At 40.9% G+C, this 25,444-nt stretch overlaps 1 protein-coding gene across 2 annotated transcripts in view; it reads left to right on the top strand.

Annotated features, from left to right (window-relative positions):
- HYDIN (HYDIN axonemal central pair apparatus protein) overlaps window positions 1-25,444 on the top strand; it is a 342,401-nt gene that overhangs the window by 165,680 nt on the left and 151,277 nt on the right. For both annotated transcript variants that reach the window (XM_027618048.1, XM_027618049.1), the window contains exons 19-22: window positions 10,264-10,502; window positions 13,487-13,760; window positions 15,547-15,690; window positions 21,811-21,954. In XM_027618048.1, the coding sequence (XP_027473849.1) occupies window positions 10,264-10,502; window positions 13,487-13,760; window positions 15,547-15,690; window positions 21,811-21,954 (801 nt within the window). The remainder of the gene's footprint in view (window positions 1-10,263; window positions 10,503-13,486; window positions 13,761-15,546; window positions 15,691-21,810; window positions 21,955-25,444) is intronic.

Genomic DNA, 25,444 nt, shown 5'->3' with positions numbered 1-25,444 from the left:
TTGAGACATCAAGCCAGATTCAAAAAGTGTTATAAAGCAAGATAAATATAAAGAAAACCACATCTAGGCACATTATAGTAGAACTGCTTAAGACCAGAGAGTAGATATTAAAGGCAGCCAGAGACACAAAGACAGTTTACCTTAAAAGGAATAATCGTCAACTGCCTGCTGATTTCTAAGGCACTGCAGAGAGCAGGGTCCCATTATGAAAATAAGAGGACTACCAGAAGGTCTTCATCCTGAAAGACCGCCTTCTCCCTCAATCCTCAGCACATGGGCAGCAGATTGGAATATTCTCTGGGCAGTTTCACCAGCCACAAGGAAAGGCAGAAATAAACTGATAGTTGGGCATCTAAAATATCTGGTGGCCCTTGCCCGAGCACATATGGTTTTAGTGCTTCACAAGTACTTAACTAAGCTGCATCAAGAAAGCCTGTGAATTGTGTAAGACTAATGAATCACAGACCTGTACCTCTGAAACAAATAATACATTATATGTTAAAAAAAAAAAAGAAGATCGTAGGAATGGAAAAATGAAGGGGGGGAAATCAGAGGGGGAGACAAACCATGAGAGACTATAGACCCTGAGAAACAAACTGAGGGTTCTAGAGGGGAGGGGGGTGGGGGGATGGGTTAGCCTGGTGATGGGTATTAAGGAGGGCATGTATTGAATGGAACACTCGGTGTTATACGCAAACAATGAACCATGGAATACTACATCAAAAATAATTAATTAATTAATTAAATAATTTTAAAAAAAAGAAAGCCTGTAATGCAGAAGCAAGAAACCAGAAAACATAGTGTTGAGAACTTGGAGGAAACAAAGGCAATACAGTGAGAAGAAAGCTTAAAGCAAAATGATCATTAGTAATTTGAGGAAAATAAAAGATGACTTTGCATCCATGAACAAGAACAGGGTGATATTTTTTTTAAAGGAGCAATAAAAATGTGGTTATAGAAGTTAAAAATAAAATCACAAAAGGTAAAATTTTGATAAAAGAATTGGAAAATAAAATTGAGAAGCTATCAGAGAGTAGAACAACAGGAGAAAAAGCTAGAAACAAGGAGAGAAAGATTAGAAAATTAGATGATTTTTTTCAACATTTCAAAAATCCAAATAAATACATCCAGAAAGAACAAATTTAAAATTGGAGGTGAGGAGATTATGCAAGAAATAATCCAAGGAACGTATCCAGCACTAACAGAGAGGAATTTATGGAAAAGATTCATCAAATATGCTGCATAATTGATGAAAATAGGCCCATGTGAAAACACATCTTTAAGTTCCAGATAGAAAAATATTAGTGCTCAAAAAGAACAAACAAATCAGGAACCCAGAGTGACCTCAAACTTCTAGACAGCAACACTGGAGTGGAAAAAAAAGACTTTTTGAAGGAAAATAAATCTTAGTCTTGAATTCATCAACTAGCCACAAGATTAATCAAGTGTGGGGATAGAATAAAGACATTTCAGGCATGCAAGATCTCAAAACATTTACCCTCCATAAATCCTTTCTTGGGAAGGTAATGAAGAATGTTCTCCACCAAAGTGAGGAAAACATGAGACCTGGGGTACAAAGGCTCAGACCCAGGAAAGAAGCTCAAGGAATACCCAGGATGTGCTGTGTGGCATTCTTAGGATGCCAGATGTGTTGCAGGCCCAGAGAGCAGTCAGGTCAGACAGGAGTTCAGAACAGATGGCTCCAGGAGAGATTTGTCTCTAAGAAAATGGAGCTGATAGAAAATCAGATGTTTTAGAGAGGACATTTACCTCTTTGAGAGTTTGGGGATGTGTCCATGATAGATACATTAAACAATAAGCAAAGACAAGACAATAATTCCTGGGAAAATAAAAGTTGTACACAAATGGAAATGTAATCACAGTATGCTTTTCATAGCTCAGCTGTGAATAGTATTTGCATGCTCATTGTGTAGATTCTCACCAGAAAATAAGTTTTAACTATATTGGGGGGATGATGGGAAGAAAATGATGGAGAGAGGGAGAGAAGAGAGCTGTCATTGTCTTCTGTAGAGAGAAAGAAATTGATAATGCTCAAACTGAAAAGAAGTAGCAGTAGGTTCCTTGGAGGAAGGCAAGTGCCACAAGAAAATGCAGAAAGAATCGACAGCGATTGCCTCCATTAATGGACAAGGATAGGAATAATGGGGAAGGGTGGGAGAGTGGGTTCGAAGGTCTACTGTTTTTCATGTCTTTTTCCTAGAACCATTTGACTTTGCAAATTATTTGTGTGTACATTTCATAAAAATTTGAAAATTTCAGTCTTGCTGCAGGAAAGTATTATAGTATGCTATTACCATTTATGTAAGAAAAAGTAGTATACAAATGGACTTTTTTTTAAAGTCATAAAGAATCTCTGGAAAGATACACAGCAAACTGCCAAGAGTGGCGGCCTCCCGGGATGGCAGCTAGTGGACATCAACAGACAGAAGAGAGAGAGAGAGGCTCTTTACCCTTATACTCTTTTGAATTTTACATTTTGTACCTGTATTATTTATTTACAAAGAAAAACTTCTAAGAAAGAAAGAAACCAGGAATGAAATAGAAGCAAGAGAGCAAACAAAGTTAAAATTACATGGGCTCTAAAGAGAGTGCCAATATCCTTTTAGGACGAGTTCTTTCCTCAATAAATATAAGTGCACGTCTTCTTATAATGCAATTGACATTATCCTTGTAGAACAAATGGAGGAAGAAAAAAAACACTCACAATGCCACCAAACATATAACCATTCTTAAATTTTCGGTGTATATCTTCTGAAACGTCACTGTGTATGTGTGTTTGCATATTTCTACCCCCTCTCATGGGATAATACGACTTCATTACCAGCTGTTTTCACTCAACAATGAAGTGTAGTCACTTTCAATATGAATCATTAAGGAACATTCCTGTTCATATCATTTCAGTGACTGATTTTATTGCATCACTTGGCTTCACCACAGTTGATTTAATTAATCCCCTACTAATAGATTGCTTCCAATTTTTCACCACCATAAACAGTGCTCATGTCCTAATTGCTGATCGCATTCCTCACCGTTTCCTTAGACTAGACTTCTAGAAATGCACTTGCCGGGTCATATGACATGAACATAACTAAAAGCCTTAATATATCTTAGGAAATTTTCTCCCAGAAAATGTATACCAATTTACATCCTACCCCCAGCAGTGTTGAAGAATGTCACCCTCTCCCAGACCCTTGCCAGCATTTGGTTTGTTTTTGCCAAATCTGGCAGATGAAAAAAAAAATGTTGTATTGTTAGTGTTTCTTTGGCTTACTGGTAAGCCTGAACATTTTCATATATTTATTGACCAAAAAAAAAATATTTTTTGAGCACCTTCCCCATTCCTGGTACTGTGCTAACTGAAGTGAGAGGCATAAAAGCACACAGAATGGTCTCTTTCTTCAAAGTGTTTACAATCTCAGAAAAAGGGCGCCTGGGTGGCTCAGTCCGTTAAGCGACTGCCTTCGGCTCAGGTCATGATCCTGGAGTCCCGGGATCGAGTCCCACATCGGGCTCCCTGCTCCGCGGGGAGTCTGCTTCTCCCTCTGACCCTCCCTCCTCTCATGTGCTCTCTCTCTCTCTCTCTCTCTCTCTCTCAAATAAATAAATAAAATCTTAAAAAAAAACATTGTTACAATCTCAGAAAAAGAAATTAATACAACAACCGATACAGTATCACAGTGCACTGCGTTATGATATGTCACCACAGGGGAGGAAGTGATTAATTCTTCTATGAAACTTAAAATGTTCATACATAAAACATTTGAATGGAGACTTGCAGGATGAGGAGGAGGAAGACAGGGGAATGGGGTGTACGGTCCCAGAGAGTAGGGTAGTTGAGTGCAGTGATGATGCACAGCACACTTGGGAGGGCTGAGCGAGCTGCTAGGGCCAAAGCCAACGGTGCATTTTGGAAATTGACAGTGCCTAGAAAGGAAGCCTAGAAAAGTGCATTGGGGCCCTCTTATGAAGAACTTGGAATAGATTCTCCAGACCCAAGGCTTCTGTCTTGTATACCAGTCTTGATTACAGGCTGCCATGTTGCAAACAGAAAAAGTGGCAAGTCTCCACCATGAACCCTGGAAATTGCATGTCAGGTTTGTGTGTGTCTGTGTGTGTGTGTGTGTGTGTGTGTGTGTGTGTGTGCGCGCGCGCGCTGTGGTGGGGTTCCATAGCATTCTTAAAGGGGATAAAGGATTCAACACCACTGGTCCAGACCGTGGAGAGCCTTCCAGTATCTTCAGCAGGAGAGCAGCAGGATCAGCCCTGTGAAAAAGAACCATATCACTAATGTAGCCTGGGGAGGGCACAAGCAGGAAGAGGAACTGGACGTAAAGTTTTGATAGATAACGTTAATAATACCCACCATTTATTGAGCACTTACTCTGTGGTAGACAAAGTGCTAGATGCTTGGCACCTGTTTTATTTCATCTTCAAGCAGCACATTTAACAGATGAGGAAACTGAAATCGATTTTAAAATTAATCCTGGATCACCTGGCTACAAAGGGTAGAGTCTACAGTTGACCACCAAGTCATGTGACTTCAAAGCCCACTCTTTTAAACCTTCCCCTCCACTGCCTCCCTTGTAAAGCTCCGGCACCATTTCTTTCATACTTCATCTCCTAATTCTCAGTTAATTATTTTAAGTAATAAAGTGACTCACTTCAGGGAAGATAATCAAATGAGTTGAGATACCACATTTAGCAGACGAAAAGGAGAAAGGCCTCAGTGACTGGTCATTGTTCTTGTTCCACAAAGAATTGATCATCTGCTGAGATAATAGTATTAATCCAAAGAAATCCCTAGCTCTGCACATTGGTTCCTGTTGTTATTTGTGTCTTCTCATTCCATGGAAGGACATTCTTGCAGATTTCAAGTGGCAAACAAGTCATTTTGAAGAAAGTTCACAGCATTTTCTTCAAGCTCCATGGTCATTAGCACTATGGAAGAGGAGGTCTGCCTGAGTATATTCACTCTCATTTATTGTGGAAATGACATGTGCAAACAATAGCATTTACTTCTGTCTTTTGTGGCAAATATTAAATACACCATAATGAAACTTACAAAAGCTCTGACTGTATTGCCTTGGGAGCTGAGCCCTGCCTAAGTGCACTGATGCACTATTCTAAAATAAAAAGCAAATGTTATCTTCAGACATGTGACACCTCAGGGTGTCACACTCATCACCAGCAGGCATGGAATTCTGAATTGCAGATGATCACCATCTTTCCATCTTTCACAGTCCTGTGCACATGCGTGTCCTAACCTTCTGTATGTGTTGTTCATGGGCTGCTCTAAGGACTCGGCCTTTTTACCCCCAATTTACAGAAAAAAACAGAGGCACCTGTTTTGCTGAAGTTTGGATGGAAGGCTTAGGAAAGCCCATTTTTATCATTTTGGGAACAAATATGTGAAACCCTAAGGGCTCATCTGATCCACTAAGGATAATCTCCCCACCTTTGTTTGGTTTTTGTTGTGTTTTGTTTTGTTTCAGAGGTAATTTAATGATTCATCAGTTGCATATAACACCCAGTGTTCCTTACATCAAGGTCCCTCCTTAATGCCCATCACCCATTTACCCCATCCCCCCACCCACTTCCCCTCCAGCAACCTTCAGTTTGTTTCCTATACTTAGAAGTCTCTTATGGTTTGTCTCCCTCTCTGTTTTCATCTTATTTTTCCTTCCCTTCCCCTATTTTCGTCTGTTTTGTTTCTTAAATTCCACATATGAATGAAATCATATGATATTTGTCTTTCTCTGACTGACTTATTTCACTTAGCCCTCTAGTTCCCTCCATGTCATTGCAAATGGCAAGATTTCATTCTTTTTGATGGCTGAGTAGTATTCCGTGTGTGTGTGTGTGTGTGTGTGTGTGTGTGTGTGTGTGTGTGTGTGTGTGTACCACATCTTTAGTCATTCATCTGTCGATGGACATCTGGACTCTTTCCATAATTTGGCTATTGTGGACATTGTTGCTATAAACATTGGGGTGCATGTGCCCCTTCAAATCACTATGTTTGTATTGTTTAGATAAATACCTAATAGTACAGTTGCTGGGTTGTAGGGTAGTTCTATTTTTCACTTTTTGAGGAACCTCCATACTGTCTTCCAGAGTGAGCCCAATCCCTTCTAAGGGCTCATCTGATCCACTAAGGATAATCTCCCCACCTTCAAATCAGTGGACGTAGGACCTTAATTCCATCTGCAAAATCCCTTCACAGTAGCACCTAGATTCATGTTTGATTAAATAACTGGGAGAAGATACCTATACACTAGGAGATGGACATCTTGGGAGCCACCTTATAATTCTGCCTATCACAAATCCTTACAAGCTGCTTCTCTTCTGTCAAGGGTAGTGTCTGTTATAGGCTTTCTTAGCATCCCTCTTTGTTTTCTCAGTTTTGTAATCTATTATTTTTAGCAAATACTGTTGAGCCCAGGGACACCTGGGTGGCTCAGTCTGTTAAGTGTCTGCCTTCAGCTCAGGTCATGATCCCACAGTCCTGGGATCAAGTCCCACGTCGGGTTCCTTGCTCAGCAAGGAGCCTGCTTCTCCCTCTGCCTGCTGCTCCCCTCTGCTTGTGTGCTCTCTCTCTCTCTCTCTCTGACAAATAAATTTTTAAAAATCTTAAAAAAATACTATTGAGCCCATAATTATGTGTCATGTGGGACATTTCATATTTTGATGAAATGATGACAGTGGCTATCATTTGTGAGGACTTACTATTTGTTGGATGCTGCTCTGAGTTTCACATGCATTACCTCACGAGAAGCATCACCACAATCTGTGCAGAAGGTGCAGCTGTGTCACAAGCTCCAAATGGGAACGCTGAGCCTGGGCATGGTTAAGTAACACGCCCAAGATCCAACAGCTGGAAAGCAGTGGAGCTGGGACTCAAACCCACATCCCTTTTCCTTCAGACCCCTCCTTCCTAACCTATTTCCATCAATTGTTGTCTTACTCTGTTAGAGTTTTGAAAGGTTGTGGAATGTCCTCCATAGCTATGATGATTATCATTCATCCATTCCTTCTTCATCAGATCTGCAATCTAATAACAGAAAATATCACATATGCCAAGTTCTTTCTAGCAGCAAAGGACATCCCTAAAAGTCAAACAGCAAAGAGACACAAGGGTGTTAGAGCAGTTTAAAGCTTGACTTTGGGGGAGGATAGTCCAGTATCTTAGCAGCTGGCATTTTAATGTGCCTTGTTAGTGGATTCTAGGATGTACTTGGCTGCCTGGTTTTATTCCAAACATTGATTAATAAGCCTCATCAAAAAGAAAACTCACCAATTCAGCCCTGGAGAGCAACTTCATATCTTCTTTCCAGGGCGGCCAACCTGTGTCAGCAGGAATCAGAATAGAAATGGTACCCATCCATTGAAAACTAATGTCCCCTGACTTGAAATAGCACTTATGCTGGTGACACCATATCTTCGTTGTGAACAGAGGATTGACCTGTGCTTCTGGCTAGAGGAGGAAAATAAATGGTTGTAACAGGAGAGATGACATTGACAGAACCTTCTTCTGAAAGGCATTTGCTTTTTGATTAAAAAAAAAGGACAAAGATGGCATTGATTTATGTTTTAATTGTAAGCTGAGTCTCATAAATGAGTAAAACTATGTAGAGTGCTCCAGGGCCACTAATTTGGGAAGAAGGGCCAACAGCTGAGATGACCTGGCCTAGAACTTTCTTATTTTCTCTTGTAGCTGCCCCTCCATTTGTCCTAACAGCAGGTAGGTAATAACCCCAGGCCTGCAATTCCCATAGGAATTGAAATGCCAAGTTATGCATCCACTTCTGTGTTCTGATGGAGTAAATTCTTCACCTTCCAAAATCTGAGATCCAGGTCAATTGGGAGAAGACCTTAAGGATCTGGCAGTAGACTTAACCATCAGGGTGACTTTAGCAGCAAGCAGCTAGTGATTCACCACACCCATTCCCTTTTACTCTTGGACTCGGAGCCAGATGACATTCTCAGCATTTTTTGCAGCTGAGCATGGCTGTGTGACTGAGTTCTAGACAGTGGAAGTGGCAGAAGTGATGTGTAACACTTCCACGGTTGATAAATAAAGTTTCAGTATGTGACCCTCCATCCTCTTTCTTCTCTTCTTAGCCAGCTGGGTGTCAGTGTCTAGAGTGCTGAGATCCTGCAAGTTAATCACATCACAATCAAAGGATTTCAATATCCTCTCTTCTGGAGGAGCATCTCGTTCTTTAGGTTTCCCTGAAGCACTTCACCCCAGCCTCCTCTGACCTACATTTTTGTTGTTTACTTGTAAAAGCAAGAACATAATAGGTGTGTTTAAAAGTCATTTGCACACGGCTAAGGAAAGAATTAGTGAATTGGAAGATAGCTCAGAACAAATCCAAAATGAAGCACCAAGAGCAAAAGAATGGAAAGTGCAGATGGGTGTCCAAGAGAGAGAGGGCACAATTGAAAAGCTATACACACACAAGGATAGGGAAAGAGAAGGAGGCAGAAAAAATATTTAGACAGATAATAGCTGAAAAATTTTCAGAAATAAGAGATATCGAAGCACAGATTCTAGAAAAGTAGCAAATTCCAAGCAGGATATGAAAATAAACTCCAATTAGACACCTTATAGTGAACCTACCCTACAATTAAATATAAAACAGATGAACATAGGGGAAGGGAAGGAAAAATAAGATAAGATAAAAACAGAGAGGGAGGCAAACCATAAGAGACTGTTAACTCTAGGAAACAAACTGAGGGCTGCTGGAGGGGAAGTGGGTGGGGGGATGGGGTAACTGGACGACAGGCATTAAGGAGGGCCCTTGATGTAATGAGCACTGGGTGTTCTATGCAACTGATGAATCACTAAATTCTACCCCTGAAACTAATAGTACACTATATGTTAACTAAATTGAATTTAAATTAATTAAATAAATAAGTAAATACAAGGGGAAAATCTTAAAAGGAGGCTGAAAAAAAAGATAGATTACCATCAAGTAAGCAGAATTTATATTTTTACAGTAAATAAGATCCTTACAACATTTTTATGACTTGACACCTTAACCAAATTTTTAACTTATTTTGGAGCCTGATTGTGGTATATGAGATTTTCTTCTAAAGCTAGGATGCAGGATTTAAAGGGCTGTTAAGAAAAGAGGATGCTTCAACTTATCCTATTTAGCTCCAAGGGATTGGACCAAATATCAGTGTTATGGAGGATACAAAAAAAGCCTCTCTACTTAATATAAGGAAGGGATAGCAAACAATTTGTGTTGTTAAAATCTGGAATAAGTTACTTTAGTTGAGAATTGAGTTTTCCTACATCAAAGGCAGATACATTAATTCATTTATCAAATATTTATTAAGCACTTATAACTATGTACCGGTTATAAGTGCTGGGGACATATGTCAGTGAACACCAACAAGAACAAAAAACGTAAGCATCCCTTCTATGGAGAGCTTATATCCTAGTGCAAGGAAACAAACAAACATGATAAAGAAATCAGTTATACACTATGTTAGAAGATGGTAAGTGCTAAGGGGAAAAAAAAATAGAACAGAGCAAAGGGGATCAGGATTACTGGGGGAAGGTTTGCAATTTAAAATGTGATGGGCAGAGTCGGCTTCGTTGAGAGGTATCATTTGGCCAAAGACCTTAGGGAGGAAAGAGTGAGCTATAAGAGTCTAAGTGGTTAAAGGAAACAGATTGGTGGGCATCACTTCCAACTCTATAATTCAGTCCTGTCATGTATTTCAAAGTAAGTTTGAAATTTTAGCAAACAAAATTCCATCAATTATGAAATAATATATATAAAAACTTCCTGTATTGTGTTCATTAATGAAAGCTGTTCATCCTCACTATAACATCATAGAAACTTTGCCCTTGAAAAACATTTGTTTTGAAAAATTACAGATTCCAGGAAGGATGTTGTACCTTCTGTCAGTATCTCAGAATTTGGAGATTAGAGCAGATAATTAGTATCAGCTTGTTAGAGAACTGGACTATCATCTTGAGAAAGAGATATAAAGAATCTTCACAGAGCATTCAAAAGTGGAATTGTAGGTTTGCTCTTCAGAATCAGATTGCTTTTTGAAAAAAAGAAAAGCCAACAAACACCCAGTTGCTTTGATTAAAAAAAAATAATGTTTGTCTCTGATGTGGAGTTCTGCAGTGCCAGCCATTTGAAGTCTAGAGGGCTTTGACATGAGGAGAATGAAAAGCCAAGAATATCTTCACTGTTAACTTGTAGTCTTATGTTGCAGGCACACAAAAAGTCCCTGTGGACGATTGAACCCAGTAAAGGCATGGTTCCCCCGGAAACTGATGTTCAGCTGACACTGACGGCCAACCTGAATGACATCCTGACTTTCAAAGACACGGTCATTTTGGACATAGAAAATAGCAACACTTACCGGATTCCTGTCCAGGCTTCTGGAGTTGGCTCCACCATCGTCTCAGATAAGCCCTTTGCTCCAGAACTCAATTTGGGAGCGCATTTTAGGTAGGGAGGCATCCTGGACCAATTCTTAAAGATACTACAGATGTTGTATTAGCTGAGCATCACCTCTACTTTGAAAAATTATTTTAAGTAAATAGAATTAGTGTCTTCAACCCTCGCCCCTTCCTGTCTTCACTCTCCCTTCAAATGGATACATCAGCCACAAGAAGACATTTTCTAGGCACAGCGTAGTGGAGTTCTCCAAGCTATGTCCCTCCACACTAGAGAAGAGACTTCTAGAAGTGCATTTTTCTCTCAAACATACAGTGGCTTCTTTGTGACAAATTTAGAATCTCAACCATGATGTCTCCTCTTTAATTCCCATGCACTGCTAATTCCTCTCCATGAATGTAGAAAATACAGATGCAACTTGGTGGTGACCTAAATAGAGTATAATTTGGAAGGTTAAAAAATTTATTGTAGATTATCCAGTTATTGCAAGGCCAGTAATTTTTCTTGTATTATGTCCTCTGCTTGTCTCCCCACCCAAGCACCAACAATTGAGAAGATTGCAATTGGCTCCACCTGAAAAGCTAGGGAATCTCCATATTTATATAAAAGGTGGTACAGGATAGACATCTTTGAGCAGAACAGTCTAAATGCAGCTCTGAAAATGTATGAGGTTTGAATGCTAACAGTAGAGGTTATATATGGGGGTTTATTCATGGTTCCTCAGAGGAGTCACATGGCTGCCACTAGTCGACTCTTGGGGGCCAGTTGAATTTGGCCTATTGCAATACTGTGAACAGATCTCAGAGGGGTACTACTGCCTTCTGGTGTAACAGGCCTTGAAACCAAGATGAACACACTATACTTAGAGAAGATGTGCCTGACAAAAGTCAGTTAGGAGCCCTCCCCACAACCCCATTCACACCTCCTTTCCTCTGCTCCACCTACAACACATGACACTTGATTGAAAATACATTAACCAATAGGCATGAAGTAACAGGTGAGTCAGATAGTTGAATTTCATTTGTTTTCAGAGAAGCATTCAATTACAGTTTTTGTGTCAGCTAGGTATAAAAATGCTCCTCTCCACCTGTCTATTGGCCATCAGCTAGGGCATGTTGTCATTGCCTACCATGTTTCTATTTCCAAACTTCTCATTAAGTGCACTCAAATATAATTATAGAAAACAATATACTGCATGCCAGACTTAATTACATGTTCTCCTTAGTCTACAAATAGTGTCACAAAGCCCCAAAGGATTTTCTGACACTTGCCTAGAAATGGAGAGTTAGCTAATGGTTGTCTATGAATGTAGAAGCAAACTGCAGCTTTTAGCTGCCAATTTCTCCTCTAGACAAACCCTGCAGTTATTCTTTTCACCATAAAATCATAATGCCAGCAGTCTCCAGGAGAAGCGTCAAGAGCAGGGGTGGGCAAAGTGCAGCCCACTGCCTGCTTCTATAAATGAAGTCTTATATTGGCACACGGCCGTGCCCATTCCTATACAGACAGTTTCTGTGGCTCCCTTCACACAATGGAGAGTTGAGTAGTCATGACAGACCACGTGGCCCAACAAGTCTGAAGTATTTATTATTCATCCCTTTACAGAAACAGTTGGCTAAATTTTGAATGTAAGGGTCTGAAAAAATACCCATATGGCGCCTCTTCTGGTTGCATATTTTGGGGCAACTCCCTTAAATTTTCAGAGCTTCTATTTCTTTATCTATAAAATGGGAGAAAATATACTTATTATTACTGGGTTGCTGGGAGGATTGACAGATATACCTACTGTGTATAAGTGACAGAAATGCTGCCTACTTTATAAACAGTTTATATTATTTATTATTTCCCTAAAGCCTGGACATAGCCATAAAGTCAAGCTACTCCAGTAAGCTTGCTCTGTGGATGCATATTTAGATAGAAATGGTTACACCTGACAGTTGGCAAATACTCATTATTTATCGGATGCTTCAACTTACTTATTAGATATGATGCTATTTCTAATGAGGAACAGAGGGGATGAAATCTCAAAGCCTGATAAAATTTTAAAAATAAAAAACAGACCTCAGTCCTGAGATGAGTTTTCTCCCTGGGGGGGGGGAAATTTAAGTAAGCTTATAAATCAGTTATTTTATTTTATTTCTATTTTTTTTAAGATTTTATATATTTATTTGAGAGAGAGACAGAGATAGCAACAGAGAGCACGAGTAGGGAGGAGGGAGGAGGGGGAGAAGCAGGGAGCCCGATGCGGGGCTCAATCCCAGGACCCCAGGATCATGACCTGAGCCGAAGGCAGACGCTTCACCGACTGAGCCACCCAGGCGCCCCTAAATCAGTTTTTTTTTAAAAATACCAAACCAAATCATGTTTGAGCCACCTCCAAGTTCTTAGAAATCCCAGTGTCTCGCAAAGAGCCAGACAATCAAGAGGTTCTTGATAAATATTCATGGTGTAGATGAATGAACAAACAAATGAATTAATGAGTGAAATAGCAGAATTTTTAAAGCACTAGTCTGAGAAAAATGACCACAGCTGATGTTCTGGTCCATCGTACAGTCCCTTTGAGCTTTGGTTGGCCTTGGTGGGTATGTGTGCTTTCTCTTCGAAGTACCCTTCAAGTTGAGCTTGTCACAAGATATTTTGCTCAGTCAGTGGAAATTTACTCAACACAAGTTGAAATGTAGCTCTCCTCCAGTAGGTATTTTGCTTTCCTTTCAACTCCTCAGCATCATTTCTCATAAATTAGAGTGGTTTTTGCACACACTGTGTCTGTGTTCTGTGCCCCTTCCCTGGTAATGGCAACTCAGGGACCAAACCCAGGTGCCGGACTCCAGTCTGTGGCCTCTGTGAGGAGACCCTACCTTGTCCCATTACCGGGGTGGCTCCTTGTAGCCTCGTGATGTGGCCTTCCTAAATTTTTAAAAATATATTTCATTACTCACTTTTTAAATACTCTCCGAGGAGTAAATCCCAAGGGTGTAGAGCTGAACAGAACACCTCAAAGCTGAGTCCTTCCATCCCTGCCTCCTCTTTTCCAGCCTGGACACCTGTTATTACCGCTTCAAGTTGACCAACAAAGGACGTCGGGTCCAACAGTTGTTCTGGATGAACGAAGATTTCTGTCCACAGGACAAGCTGAGCAAGAAGGGCCTGGCTAAGAAGGGTCTTGCTAAGAGCCAGCCCCAACCCCAGTGCTCCCAGGAGCCCAGGGCTCCTCCAGGCCCCGTGTTTCAGCTCCATCCCGTCAGAATGGAGCTGTTCCCAGACCAAACGATCGATGTGATACTCCAAGGCTATTCTGCTACTCCCAGGGTAAGAGGACAGCACGTTTAGAAGCCATTTTTCTCCTAAATAAATCTGTGCTCTGTTTCTTAGGAGAGTCCCTTGACATTTATCTGAAGAAAGGATGTGGTTTTTCACACAGCACAGAGTTACCATGGCAGCACCCATTGCCTTCAGGGTTCAGCTCTGCTCAGTTTTCTCTTTGTTTCTGCAGCTACCATGAACCCAACCTCACAATACCATTTCAAGTAGGTTCTCATCCCCAGGGTCAGCAGGGACCAGCCAGCAAGTCTCTGACAGAGGGACAGCCAGCATTCAGCCAAAGCTAAGCCTCTTCTTAACACTTAGCAATATTAATTTCATATTTATTCAAAAAGGATGTTTTTAGAGACACTCTCAGCTGCCTCTCCTATCCAGGGATTAGGACATCCTTGGTCCCTTCCCTCTCAACCTGACACAACAGCTTCCTCTTTATAACCATCATCTTTTTATGTGTCAATTAAAAAGCTGAGTTATTTTCAGCAACTCTGATGTCTTGCTCATATTTATATCATCACTATTCTGCTTTAAACATTTAAGCAGTTCCAAATCATTGTCTCTTTATTCCTATTCCCTCATGGAAATTGGAAACTGTCAAAAAAATAAAGGAAACTTCCTAAATTACTCCTGAGCCTCTTCTACCTCACAAATGCAGACTCTCTGGATGAGAAATGATCATGCTTGAGCTCCTGCTGGTGTCACTGAAGTAGGAGGTGATACTGAACTTCTTTCTCACAAAATAGGAAATGATAGAAATTTTTCTCCCTGAAGACAAGATGGGAAAGCCCATCCCTTGCCTTAGCTCCTCTAGGGTCACGGATTTTATTTCCTTTACATTGTTTCTTTGCAGAGCATTTTCAGGCAAAAACAAAAAGGATTCAGTGCAAAAACAAAAAGAAAAAGGTTATTTCCCATCCCGGTAATTAATGTGCTCTTTCTTTCTGTTATTCAAGGATTCAGCCAACTTTTACTCAGTATGTACCCCATGACAAGCACTGTGCTAGGCACTGAGGCTGCAGAGATGAATAGAATGCAGCCCCTCATCTCAAGACACTGGCCGCCCATTGCAGGAGCACATTTACAATGTTGTTATCAAGAGCCAATCATATTTTTAAAGACATTAAATCTGAGCAGCTGGGATTCTAAATTCAGTTTAAGATTTACTAAAAGCTTCCCGGAATGTTCTTCCCTGTTGTAGTATATAATTGAGAAGAGACTTGAATTCATGAACATCCAAAACCTGAGTACTCTTCAATATAAGCTATTTGTGATATCACTTCACTCGGGGCCCTTTGTTCTTTATAAAAATCTGGGCCTTTTGGGTCCAAAGAAATATTGGTTTCTATAGCATGTTTTTTTTAAATAATCAAGAATGAAAGACAAAATTTTTCTAGCCATAGTCCTGACTAGCTTGTAAGAAATCATGTATCTACCATTGAACTATAAGCCCAGGAAGGATTTTACCTGCCTTGTCTCACTGTTTTGTATGTCCAGTCCCTAACAGTCCTGATACATAATACATGTTGAACTGAATGTAAATCGATTGTGTCCTCAGGAGCAGTCAGAAACCAACACAGGATCCATCCAGGACATACTCGACCAGTCAGACTTTAATAATAGTGTGACAGAGGGCAATCCCTGGAATGCACTGCTCAGAAAAATGTGCTTTTTCCCTGGTGTCTCCAGGCAGGTAGTTGAGAATTAGCTTGCTGATTGTTGAGAAATAAGTTTTCTGAGCTATGGATGTTCCAAAAGTGCTGGTGTGTCTTCTCTACAGAGAGTCAAAGAAAAGCTGGTGTGCCATGCCATGATCGGGGCGCAAAAGGGGAAGAGCTTGGTGATGACTGTGAATATCCTCTGTGAGTTCATAGCACCACTCATCCAGCTGTCCACCAAACAGCTCATATACCGACTGGAGAAGGTCAGTGTGGCGTGCTGCCAGGGGCGGGTGCAGTAGGGGTCAGCATGTTCACATTTCCATCTTGGAAGCTAAATTAATGGGAAGCCTGTTAACAGCCACACCCAGCCAATGTTTCTTAAGCTTCAGAGGCCAATACACATTCAACTAAAACTTCTGAATCTAAACCTACATTCCTCTGAAATGTAAATTGCTATAGAAATTCTACTTCCATCATTCCTGGTTTAGAAGACCAAAGTAAGTGAAGGGGTATTCCAGCGCACTGCAAATGCATTTTAGTTGATCCTTTTACTCTAACTAGATTAAATAAACATCACAGTATAGAAAGGGTTGGAGTAGAGTTATTGATAATTATAATAATCAGTAAGAATAGCTGCCACTAGTAACCTCTTTGACCTCGGCTGTAGCGATTTCTTACTAGACACATCACGAGAGGCAAGGAAAACAAAAGCAAAAATGAACTATTAGGACTTCATCAAGATACAAAGCTTCTGCACAGCAAAGGAAACAATCACAAAACTAAAAGGCAGCCTACAGAATGGGAGAAGATATTTACAAATGACATATCTGATAAAGGGTTAGTATCCAATTATCAAACTCAACACCCCCCCCAAAAAAAAACAACAAATAGGGGTGCCTGGGTGGCTCAGTTGGTTAAGCGACTGCCTTCGGCTCAGGTCATGATCCTGGAGTCCCGGGATCGAGTCCCATATCAGGCTTCCTGCTCAGCAGGGAGTCTGCTTCTCCCTCTGACCCTCTTCCCTCTCGTGCTTTCTATCTCTCATTCTCTCTCTCAAATAAATAAATAAAATCTTTAAAAAAAAACAAAAAACAAACAAAAAATAAACAACAAATAACCCAGTTAAGAAATGGGCAGAACAGGGGTGCCTGGGTGGCTCAGCCTTTAAGCGCCTGCCTTTGGCTCAGGTCATGATCCCAGGGTCCTGGGGTCGAGCCCCCCATCAGGCTCCCCGCTCAGCGGGAAGCCTGCTTCTCCCTCTCCCACTCCCCCTGCTTGTGTTCCCTCTCTTGCTGTGTCTCTCTCTGTCAAATAAATAAATAAAATCTTTATAAAAAAAAAAAAAGAAATGGGCAGAACAGGTGAATAGACACTTTTCCAGAAAAGACATCCAGATAGCTAACAGACACATGAAAAGATGCTCAACATCACTCAGCATCAGGGAAATACAAATCAAAACCACGAAGAGATACCACCTCACACCAGTCAGAATGGCTAAAATTAACAAGTCAGGAAATGACAGATGTTGCCGGGGATGCGGAGAAAGGGGAACCCTCCTACACTGCTGGTGGGAATGCAAGCTGGTGCAACCACTCTGGAAAACAGTATGGAGGTTCCTCAAACAGTTGAAAATAGAACTACCCTGTGATCCAGCAATTGCACTACTAGGTATTTACCCAAAGGATAAAAAATACAGATTTGAAGGGGTACATGCATCTCGATGTTTATAGCAGCGGCATCAACAATAGCCAAACTATGGAGAAGAGCCCAAATGTCCACCGGCTAATGAATGGATAAGGAAGATGTGATATATATATATAATGGAATATTACTCAGCCATCAAAGAGAATGAAATCTTGCCATTTGCAACGACATGGATGGAGCTAGAGTATATTATGCTAAGCGAAATAAGTCAATCAGAGAAAGACAAATACCATACGATTTCATTCATGTGGAATTTAAGAAACAAAACAGATGAATATATGGGAGGGGGAAAAGAAGGAGAGGGGGAAAAGAAGGAGAGAGGGAAACAAACCATAAGAGACTTTTAATGACGGAGAACAAACTAAGGGTTGATGGAGGGAGATGGGTGGGCAATCGGCTAGATGAATGATGGGCATTAAGGAGGGCACCTATGATGAGCACTGGGTGTGGTACATAAGTGATGAACCACTGAATTCTTCTCCAGAAATCAATATTTCACTGTATGTTAACTAACTAGAGTTTAAATAAAAATTTTAAAAAAGAAAAAAAAGAATAGCCCCCACTTAACTGATTAATAGGCACTGGCGTCAAGCTGTTCTCCTCACATACAGTTTCCCAGTTGTTTCCTCACAACAATCTATGCTGTAGCTTCTGTTGTCATTCCCAGCACACTTGTGAGGAAATGGAGATGCAAGTTAAGCTGTTATGCAGATTACCTAATACTGCCTGAGAATAATCAACTTAAACTGTTTGATTCACACTCTTTAATTTATGTGGCTATAAATGCCCATGACTTTAGATGGCCATTAGGGACAAGCAATGAATGGAGGAGGCAGAGGATGGGGAAAGCTAGGAATGGCAGCCGCTCGGGGCAGGGGGTCAGGATGGTGAGGAGGTGGGGGACACATCACAGCAGGATGTGACCTACTCCAAGGCAGACTTCCATCCTAGAATTGTGTAAGATCCAAAACAGATACGTGGAGAATGTCTCCCGAGCTGAGGACCGTATTGGTGCTGGAAATCTGGTGAACCAGCCTGACATAGTCAAAGCTGAGAGACTGGTCAAGGTTACAGACTGTAAACAACTTATTAAAATTTAGTTGTTTAAGATTCCATTTTAAACAGTGCTATGAAGAAGAGATAAAAGGCGCTACGAGAACATGTCTTGGAGACATGGCCGTATTTCTACATGTGGTCATAGACGGCTTCCTTCAGCAAGGACCTCGAGCTGAGACTTGAAGGAGAAATAGAAGTTGGTCTGGTGATGAGGGAGGGGCAGAGAATCATAGGCGGAGGGAACAGCACATGTGAAGGGCCTGAGTTAGGAAAGAGCTTGGTGAATACACAGAACTGAAAGATCACCTTAGAGAATGTGTCCGGAATGATACGAGGTCCGTCTAGAGAAAATGGGCAGAGGCCAGATGAGTTTGGCATGACTGGGAGGCATGTTCTTGACTTTGGGTTTTGTGCTGGGTGGCCATTGGAGGGCTTTAGGGAGGCAGGGGAGTGACATGGTCAGATTTATTCACTGGAATAGTCATACTGGCTGCTGAGTGGAGTATTTATCAAGATCTACCATGTACCAGGCACTGTGTTGAGAGCTAGGGCTGTAACAGTGAGAATAGTCCCTCCCAGATGTACCTCACAGCGAACTGGGAAACTAAGTATGAAGTAAGCTGTTGTTCCATAGTGTGGAACATACATAACCAAAGCTAAGTCCTGATGTGGTGTCACACAGATGGATTAAGTTTGGCAGTGCCTAACTGATTATGGGGCAGTCAACGAGGAATCCTTTTGTTACCTGGAGGTTTGCAAGAGAATGTTCAAGACCATTGTTTCTGGTAGCGGATTCCATTATATTTTGTTCATATTAAATATCTGTTGAGCATCCACCACAGATAAAGTGCTCTGCTAGGAGATGAATAAGGGAGCTTATAATCAAGTAGGGGAGGTGAGATGCACAAGTTCACTTCAAGCCAACAGATAGTTTTTGAGCACTTAACATTGTATGGCAACAAAGACACAGCAAAACCCTGGCTTAATGGGCTAGTGGGGAAAGTAGACATTGAAGTAGAATACGGGTTTCAGCTACAGGATGGTCAACTAACTGTGACAAGCTCCATGAGACATATAAAAATTAATACAACACAAGTTCCTGCTACAGTTATTACGTTTTCATTGCTGTATCTTAAAATTTTCCTTTTAAAGTAATCAGGAAAGATATTTATTGGCAAGAGTGCACCAAATTCAGTGGTATCGTATTCCTCTAAATTTGGTTATTCAGAGAAAATTCAGTGAATATTTATTGAATATTTTATGCAAGACATTACAGTGTATATTAAACATGCAGCCTGGTTTCTTATTAGATCTCTTTTCTTAAGCCCATAAACACTCATAAAAATGTGTGCATAGTGTTCCTTTCTTCTTTTTATATCCTTAAGCCTTGGGGGTTTTTTTAGTTCTTGTTTAAATCTCTGAGTTTATCACTAGAATAAAAGAATAAATATTTTGAATATGGCAGTGACTTATTGAATTAAAAAACAAATTATTACAACTCTGTGTTGGTTTGTTTTTTCCCTTCTCTTCTTCCCCCCAAATATCATAATTGTGAACTCTGTCCAACTACTGTTTTTTTTTTTTTTCATTATTTCCCACTCACATGTAAGCCATATTAGGGACAATGAAGAAATGCGACTTTATTACCCAGCATGCACAAGAGGCCTGTTGGTGTTGGTGTTCTGATTTAATTACATAACACCCAGTTATCTGTCCTGTCTCATTTGGGGCTCGAGGTAGCGGATCTGATTTAGGACATTAGACTGCAATGACACCAGCCCCGCCTATGAGAAGAATTTTTCTATAACCATTTCCTCCGGTTTGATCTACTTTATAATTATGATACCATTCATAAGCCACACAGATGAAGCCACATCTCCGTGGAATTGAAAAGGTCAACTGAAAGTAGCAGCCAGTTTGCTTCATGAAGTCCAGCAGCAAATCCTGTCTCCTGATATTTGGGGAGACAACCCAGAGAGAAGGGGTCATTTTAAAATAGAATGGCTCTGTGTGCATCGTCTCCTTCTCATCGCTAACCTCTAAATGGCCTCTTGCCAAAACCAACCAAGTATGGCTTCTTTGCGTCAAAGCTTCTTGCGGTGACACAGAGGCCCGAAGGAAGGTCACTGGGTGGACAGCCTTTGTATGGCCCAAAAGTGCTGCTTCATCCCTCCCCCCGACTGTAGTATATCATCTGCAAATACAAGGTGAATTCAGTACCTGTATTACCATGTTGGAGGGAAACAATGCCTGGCATCTCATGGCAAGTGCCACACTGAACCCCTGAAAGAACTCTGGGAGTGCACAGGGGACCCATGGAGTACAACTAAGGCAGGGCTGTTAAGGACTGAATGTTTGTGTCCCTCCCCAACCCCAGATTCACATACTGAACTCCTAATCTCCAATGTGATGATGTTGGAGGTGGGGCCTTTGGGAGGTGATTAAGTCATGAAGACAGAGCCCTCAGGAATGGGATGAGTGCCCTGAAATTAGAGATAAGAAAGATGATCTCCCTCTCAGCCATGTGAGGACACGGTGAGAAGCCAGCCATCTAAAGCCAGACACCGGATCTGCTGGCACCTTGATCTTGGACTTTCCAGCCTCCAGAACTATGAGACATAAATGTCTGCTGTTTAAACTACCCAGTCTATGACATTTGTTATAGCAGCCCAAACTGACAGAGACACCACGGGCGCTGGTTCCCCAAGCTCCTCAGAGCCAGAGCCAGGGGAGCCAGGAACCACAGCAGAAGGAAGACTGGGTTGAACAAAGAAGTAGAGACAGAGTCTGACCAAAATATAGAATCAGAAGGATTTAACTGAAACTGGAACAAGGAGAAAAAGCAAAGCAAAACAATGAGGCCTGGTGAAAACAGGCTAGAGTTATGGGAACGATGGGAGGGAGGCTGTCTTTGGAAATTGGAGATTGAGGCCTGTGGTTGCCTCCTGCTGATATTAAAGGACCCCCTTTCCAAAGCACACAGGAAATAATGGTGACTCCGACATCAGAATGAGAAAAATGTTCAGCTAAAGATCCATTTCTGATGCTTTCTCCAGTTAAAAATTAAATTTGATATGTCTAAGAAAGTGAAAAGACGCTTCTAAATTAACTATCCCAGTGTTACAGGAAAAATGTGCAAGAAATAGTTATGAGCATTTGTCAATATAATAATGTATAGCAAATGTATAAATTTTTACAAACTGGATATTTTAAGCATAGAAAAAATGTTGTATAAGGAAAATGTTTTGTTCAATATAATGAGGCACGGGTTCTTCTACAAGATATCACTAATTTATTAGATTTTGTTTTATGATACTGGAAACTTCTATAGTAATAATACTATAGAGGCATGGCTTTTATAGGTATTTTTACCCTGGCAGCAAGAGAGTAAGAAATCTAATCTCTGTTTTCTGGCTTATGCAGGATCACTTTTCAGTAGTCCACTACTATAAATTCCAAATGATTTATCTAAATCTGTTCAAGGGTAGGGGGAAAACAGAGAGACAGAGAGCAAGGAGGGGCAGGGGAAAGCTAATTCTACTGTTAACAATGAATATGAGACATTGGTTGGTAAAAGCTTACTATGTTTATCATAACTTGCATTCTTCTTTTTCCTCTTGCAGAAACCTAACACTATCCTGGAACCTGATTACCAGCCCTTGGTCATGAAGAACATTTCCACCCTGCCCGTGAATGTGTTACTCTCAACAAGCGGACCCTTTTTTATCTGCGAGACTGATAAATCTCCCCTGCCATTAACTCCGGAGGTAAGTTGACAGAAGGCTGTCCTAACAAGCTCCTAGGAGAGTTGTGTGTGTGACAAAGGAAGAGAATAATGTCAGTATACTACCTAATTTCGGTCCAGACAAATAGAAAGAATTCAAGAAACGAAGAGGAAAGAATACAGAAACTTTTAAATGTCATAAACTCCAATGTCAAGCAACTGTTATTTAATGGTGTAAGAACTTTGGCTCATCATGATGACCCTTCATTCCTGCCCATTGGAATCTTTAGAAAACAGTGACTTCCCACTAACGATAATAGAGATCTTTTAATTCTACTTTCTCAAATCCAACCAAAGCTCCATATTCTAGGCAAGAGGGAAATAGCTAAAACCCAGTCCCTAGACCAGAGAGCCCATCTCCAGATCCTAAGAAATCTGAACTGCACTGAGGGAGGAGGCTGTGAGCTTACGGAGCCACCAGCCTGATGCAGGATGCAGTATTCTCTAAACATCACTACAAGATCACCCCTGCGATCCTTTGCTGCGCATGAGGATGCCAGTGGAAATGGCCGGGCCATGGGGCAGGTGGTACTGCAGAGCTGTAGGAAAGGAGTGAACGAGAAACCAAATCCACACACCATTGTGGTTAGCCTCCCAGTCTATGGAGACAGCTCATGAAGAAGTGGTATAAAGGAGGAAGGGAGGGCAGGCAGTGATAGTGAGATCTCAGAAGAGGGAGCCTGTGACTGAAGATTTGCTGTGAGCCTAACTCAGGGAGATGGATCTTGGGGGCAGAGAGGGGACAGAGCTGCTTAGTGAGAGGGTTGCAGACAGTTCCCAACTGGTGGCTGTAAACTGCACTACCACACTCCCCTCCCCCACAACTCTTTAGTGGGTTTCTTTCAAGCCTAAGCTGGGAAAAAACAGCGAAGATCTTTGAATAGAGAAATAAAAGGCAGAAGAGGCATAAGAAAAACGCCAGAAGAAAAACCTACTGCCAGGGAACCTACACAAGGAAGAAGACTGAAAGTATAAACTTTGTTCTCTACAGTCTCAAATAAATGATAGATGATATGGCCTGTCTTTAAAAAAAAAAAACTTAAAGATGAGATACAAGTGTTCTAAGTGGAGACAAAGACTAAACTCACAGAGCAGAGGAGAACAAATAGATGACAAAATGAAAATTCAGACATGAACAGCTTTCTCAGTCTGGGTGGTAGATCAGACCCACTCTCTTGTTCCTCCTGAAACCTTAAGAAAAAGGTAGAAATGTTCTGAAGGAAAGAAGCCCAGAACAATAAAATAAAGGGGGAAGAGGATGCGTATAACCAAATAATGAGAGATTTAAACAAATTCTAGAAGATAGAATGAGGATGGAATGGGTTGACAAAAAGACACAAAAGCCTGCATTCTAGAAAATTCTCCAGTGAAACTGCAAAGATGTGAGAATCATTCAGCCTAAGTAGCCCAGTCTCAAAGGCAACAAGTGTGAGGAGAGGACTGGAAGTAGAGGAATTCCATGTGCACTAGACAACTGTCCCACCTGACCCCACACAAAACATAAGGGCAGCAGGCTTTTATCCCAAGACCTAAAGATAAATGCTCTTCCCGCAGAGAAATTGATCAAAATGTCAGGGGAAATTTAATGTTTCTAGTGTGAGTTTCAGCCCTTTAGGATAATTCCTGGTGTCTAGGGTATGTCCATCAACTGATCATCCCCTCTCTGCCCAAGGAAGCTGTTCTGTGGACCAGCCCTATGTTACAAATTGAGACATGGCAGCCTCTAGATTGTTAGGATGCCAGGTTGGGTCAGGAACTACTGCTTCTTGTAGTAACTCTTGTAGCATGGTCTGACCTTTCATATGATTTGCATGTGTAACTTTAATAAAAGCATACATAGAGTTTAAAAAAATAAAGAGCCCCTACAGATCAACAGGAAAAATACCAATAGCCCAATAGAAAAATAGGCAAAGGAAATGAACAGGGTTCACAGAAAGAAAAATAAAGCAGTTCTTAAACATATGAAAATGTGCTCAACTTTAATCACATTAGAAGAAATGCAAATTAAAATTACTATGAAACACATTTTTTTCCTATCAGATTGGCAAAGGGCAAAAATTAGATAGTGCTCTGTGTTGAGAGGGCATGTGGAAACAGGCATTCCCACAGTATTGTGGAAGGTATACATCAGAAGGCAATACGGCTACAGCCATCAAAATTTTAAATGCCCATGCCCTTTGACTTACTTATTCTACTGCTAGGAATTTACCCTTAAGCTCTACAAGATAGCATATAGACAAGAATTTTCATTGCAACATTGATTACAAGAGCAAAAGATTGGGAGTCATTTTCCATCAATAGGAGATTGGTTAAATCATTGTTGACAGAATTTTATGATGGAATAAAATGCAGCTACAAGGCAACTCCATATGCACTGATGGGTGATCTCCCAGTGAAAAAAGCAAATTCCAGAACAAGAATGCACAGTATGCTATAATATATATAAAAAATTTACAAATACATATATGAACGTGATTTTATATTCATACAGTATCTTCACAAGCATAAGCAAGACACTTGTAACCTTGGTTACCTCAGGGGAGGGGTAAGAGGTTTAGATTTTTTAAAGTAAGGCCATACCTTGTCCTGGGACAGAACGTTATGGAATAGTCAACAGGGAGACATATCTTAGTGAAGTTCCTGGTCTTACTGATAACCAAAGAGTTCTATGGCCTCTAAGCAGAAAAGAAGGGACCCATCAAGGGAGGAGTTTAGACTAACCACAGACTTCTCCATGATAATACTTAATGCCAGATGACAATGGAGCGATGACTTCAGAGTTTTGAGAGAAAGAGCAACCCAGGTACTGTCCTTTGAGTGTAAAGACAACAGGCACTCTCAGAATGTGAGGAATCAATGAACACAGCATTCAGACAACTTGGTGAAAAACCCATTTGCCAATGAAATACAGCCATTCAGGAGAAGAACCGAATAAGGCACTCAGCGATGAAAAACCCTATCAGGGAAAGACTGGTAGGAAGCACTGAGCCCATTCAGCTGTAGAACCGAGACTACACGACTTGGGTGGTTATGACTTGGGAACAAAATGTTTGAAAGCTTTACTTATAAAAAGTAACACTATAGGGGCGCCTGGGTGGCTCAGTCGTTAAGCGTCTGCCTTCGGCTCAGGTCATGATCCCAGGGTCCAGGGATCGAGTCCCGCATCAGGCTCCCTGCTCAGTGGGGGCCTGCTTCTCCCTCTCCCACTCCCCCTGCTTGTGTTCCCTCTCTCACTGTGTCTGTCTCTGTCAAATAAATAAATAAAATCTTCAAAAAAAAAAAAAAGTAACACTACAGCCAATAAAAACTGGGAGATGCAGGGAGCATAAGTGTGTTGATATTTCCTCCCTTTTTACAGGTGGGCATCAGTAAGCTATTGTCTAAATTGGAACTACTTAAGACTTAACCATCTTTTTTCTTGATCATACAGGGATAATAATAGTAATTGGCATTTATATACCATACATACACCA

The sequence above is a fragment of the Zalophus californianus genome, chromosome 17 (genome assembly GCF_009762305.2).
Source record: "Zalophus californianus isolate mZalCal1 chromosome 17, mZalCal1.pri.v2, whole genome shotgun sequence".
In the NCBI taxonomy this organism is placed as follows: Eukaryota; Metazoa; Chordata; class Mammalia; order Carnivora; family Otariidae; genus Zalophus; species Zalophus californianus.
The sequence above is the reverse complement of the archived record's forward strand: the minus strand, read 5'-3'. Positions and strand labels throughout refer to the sequence as shown.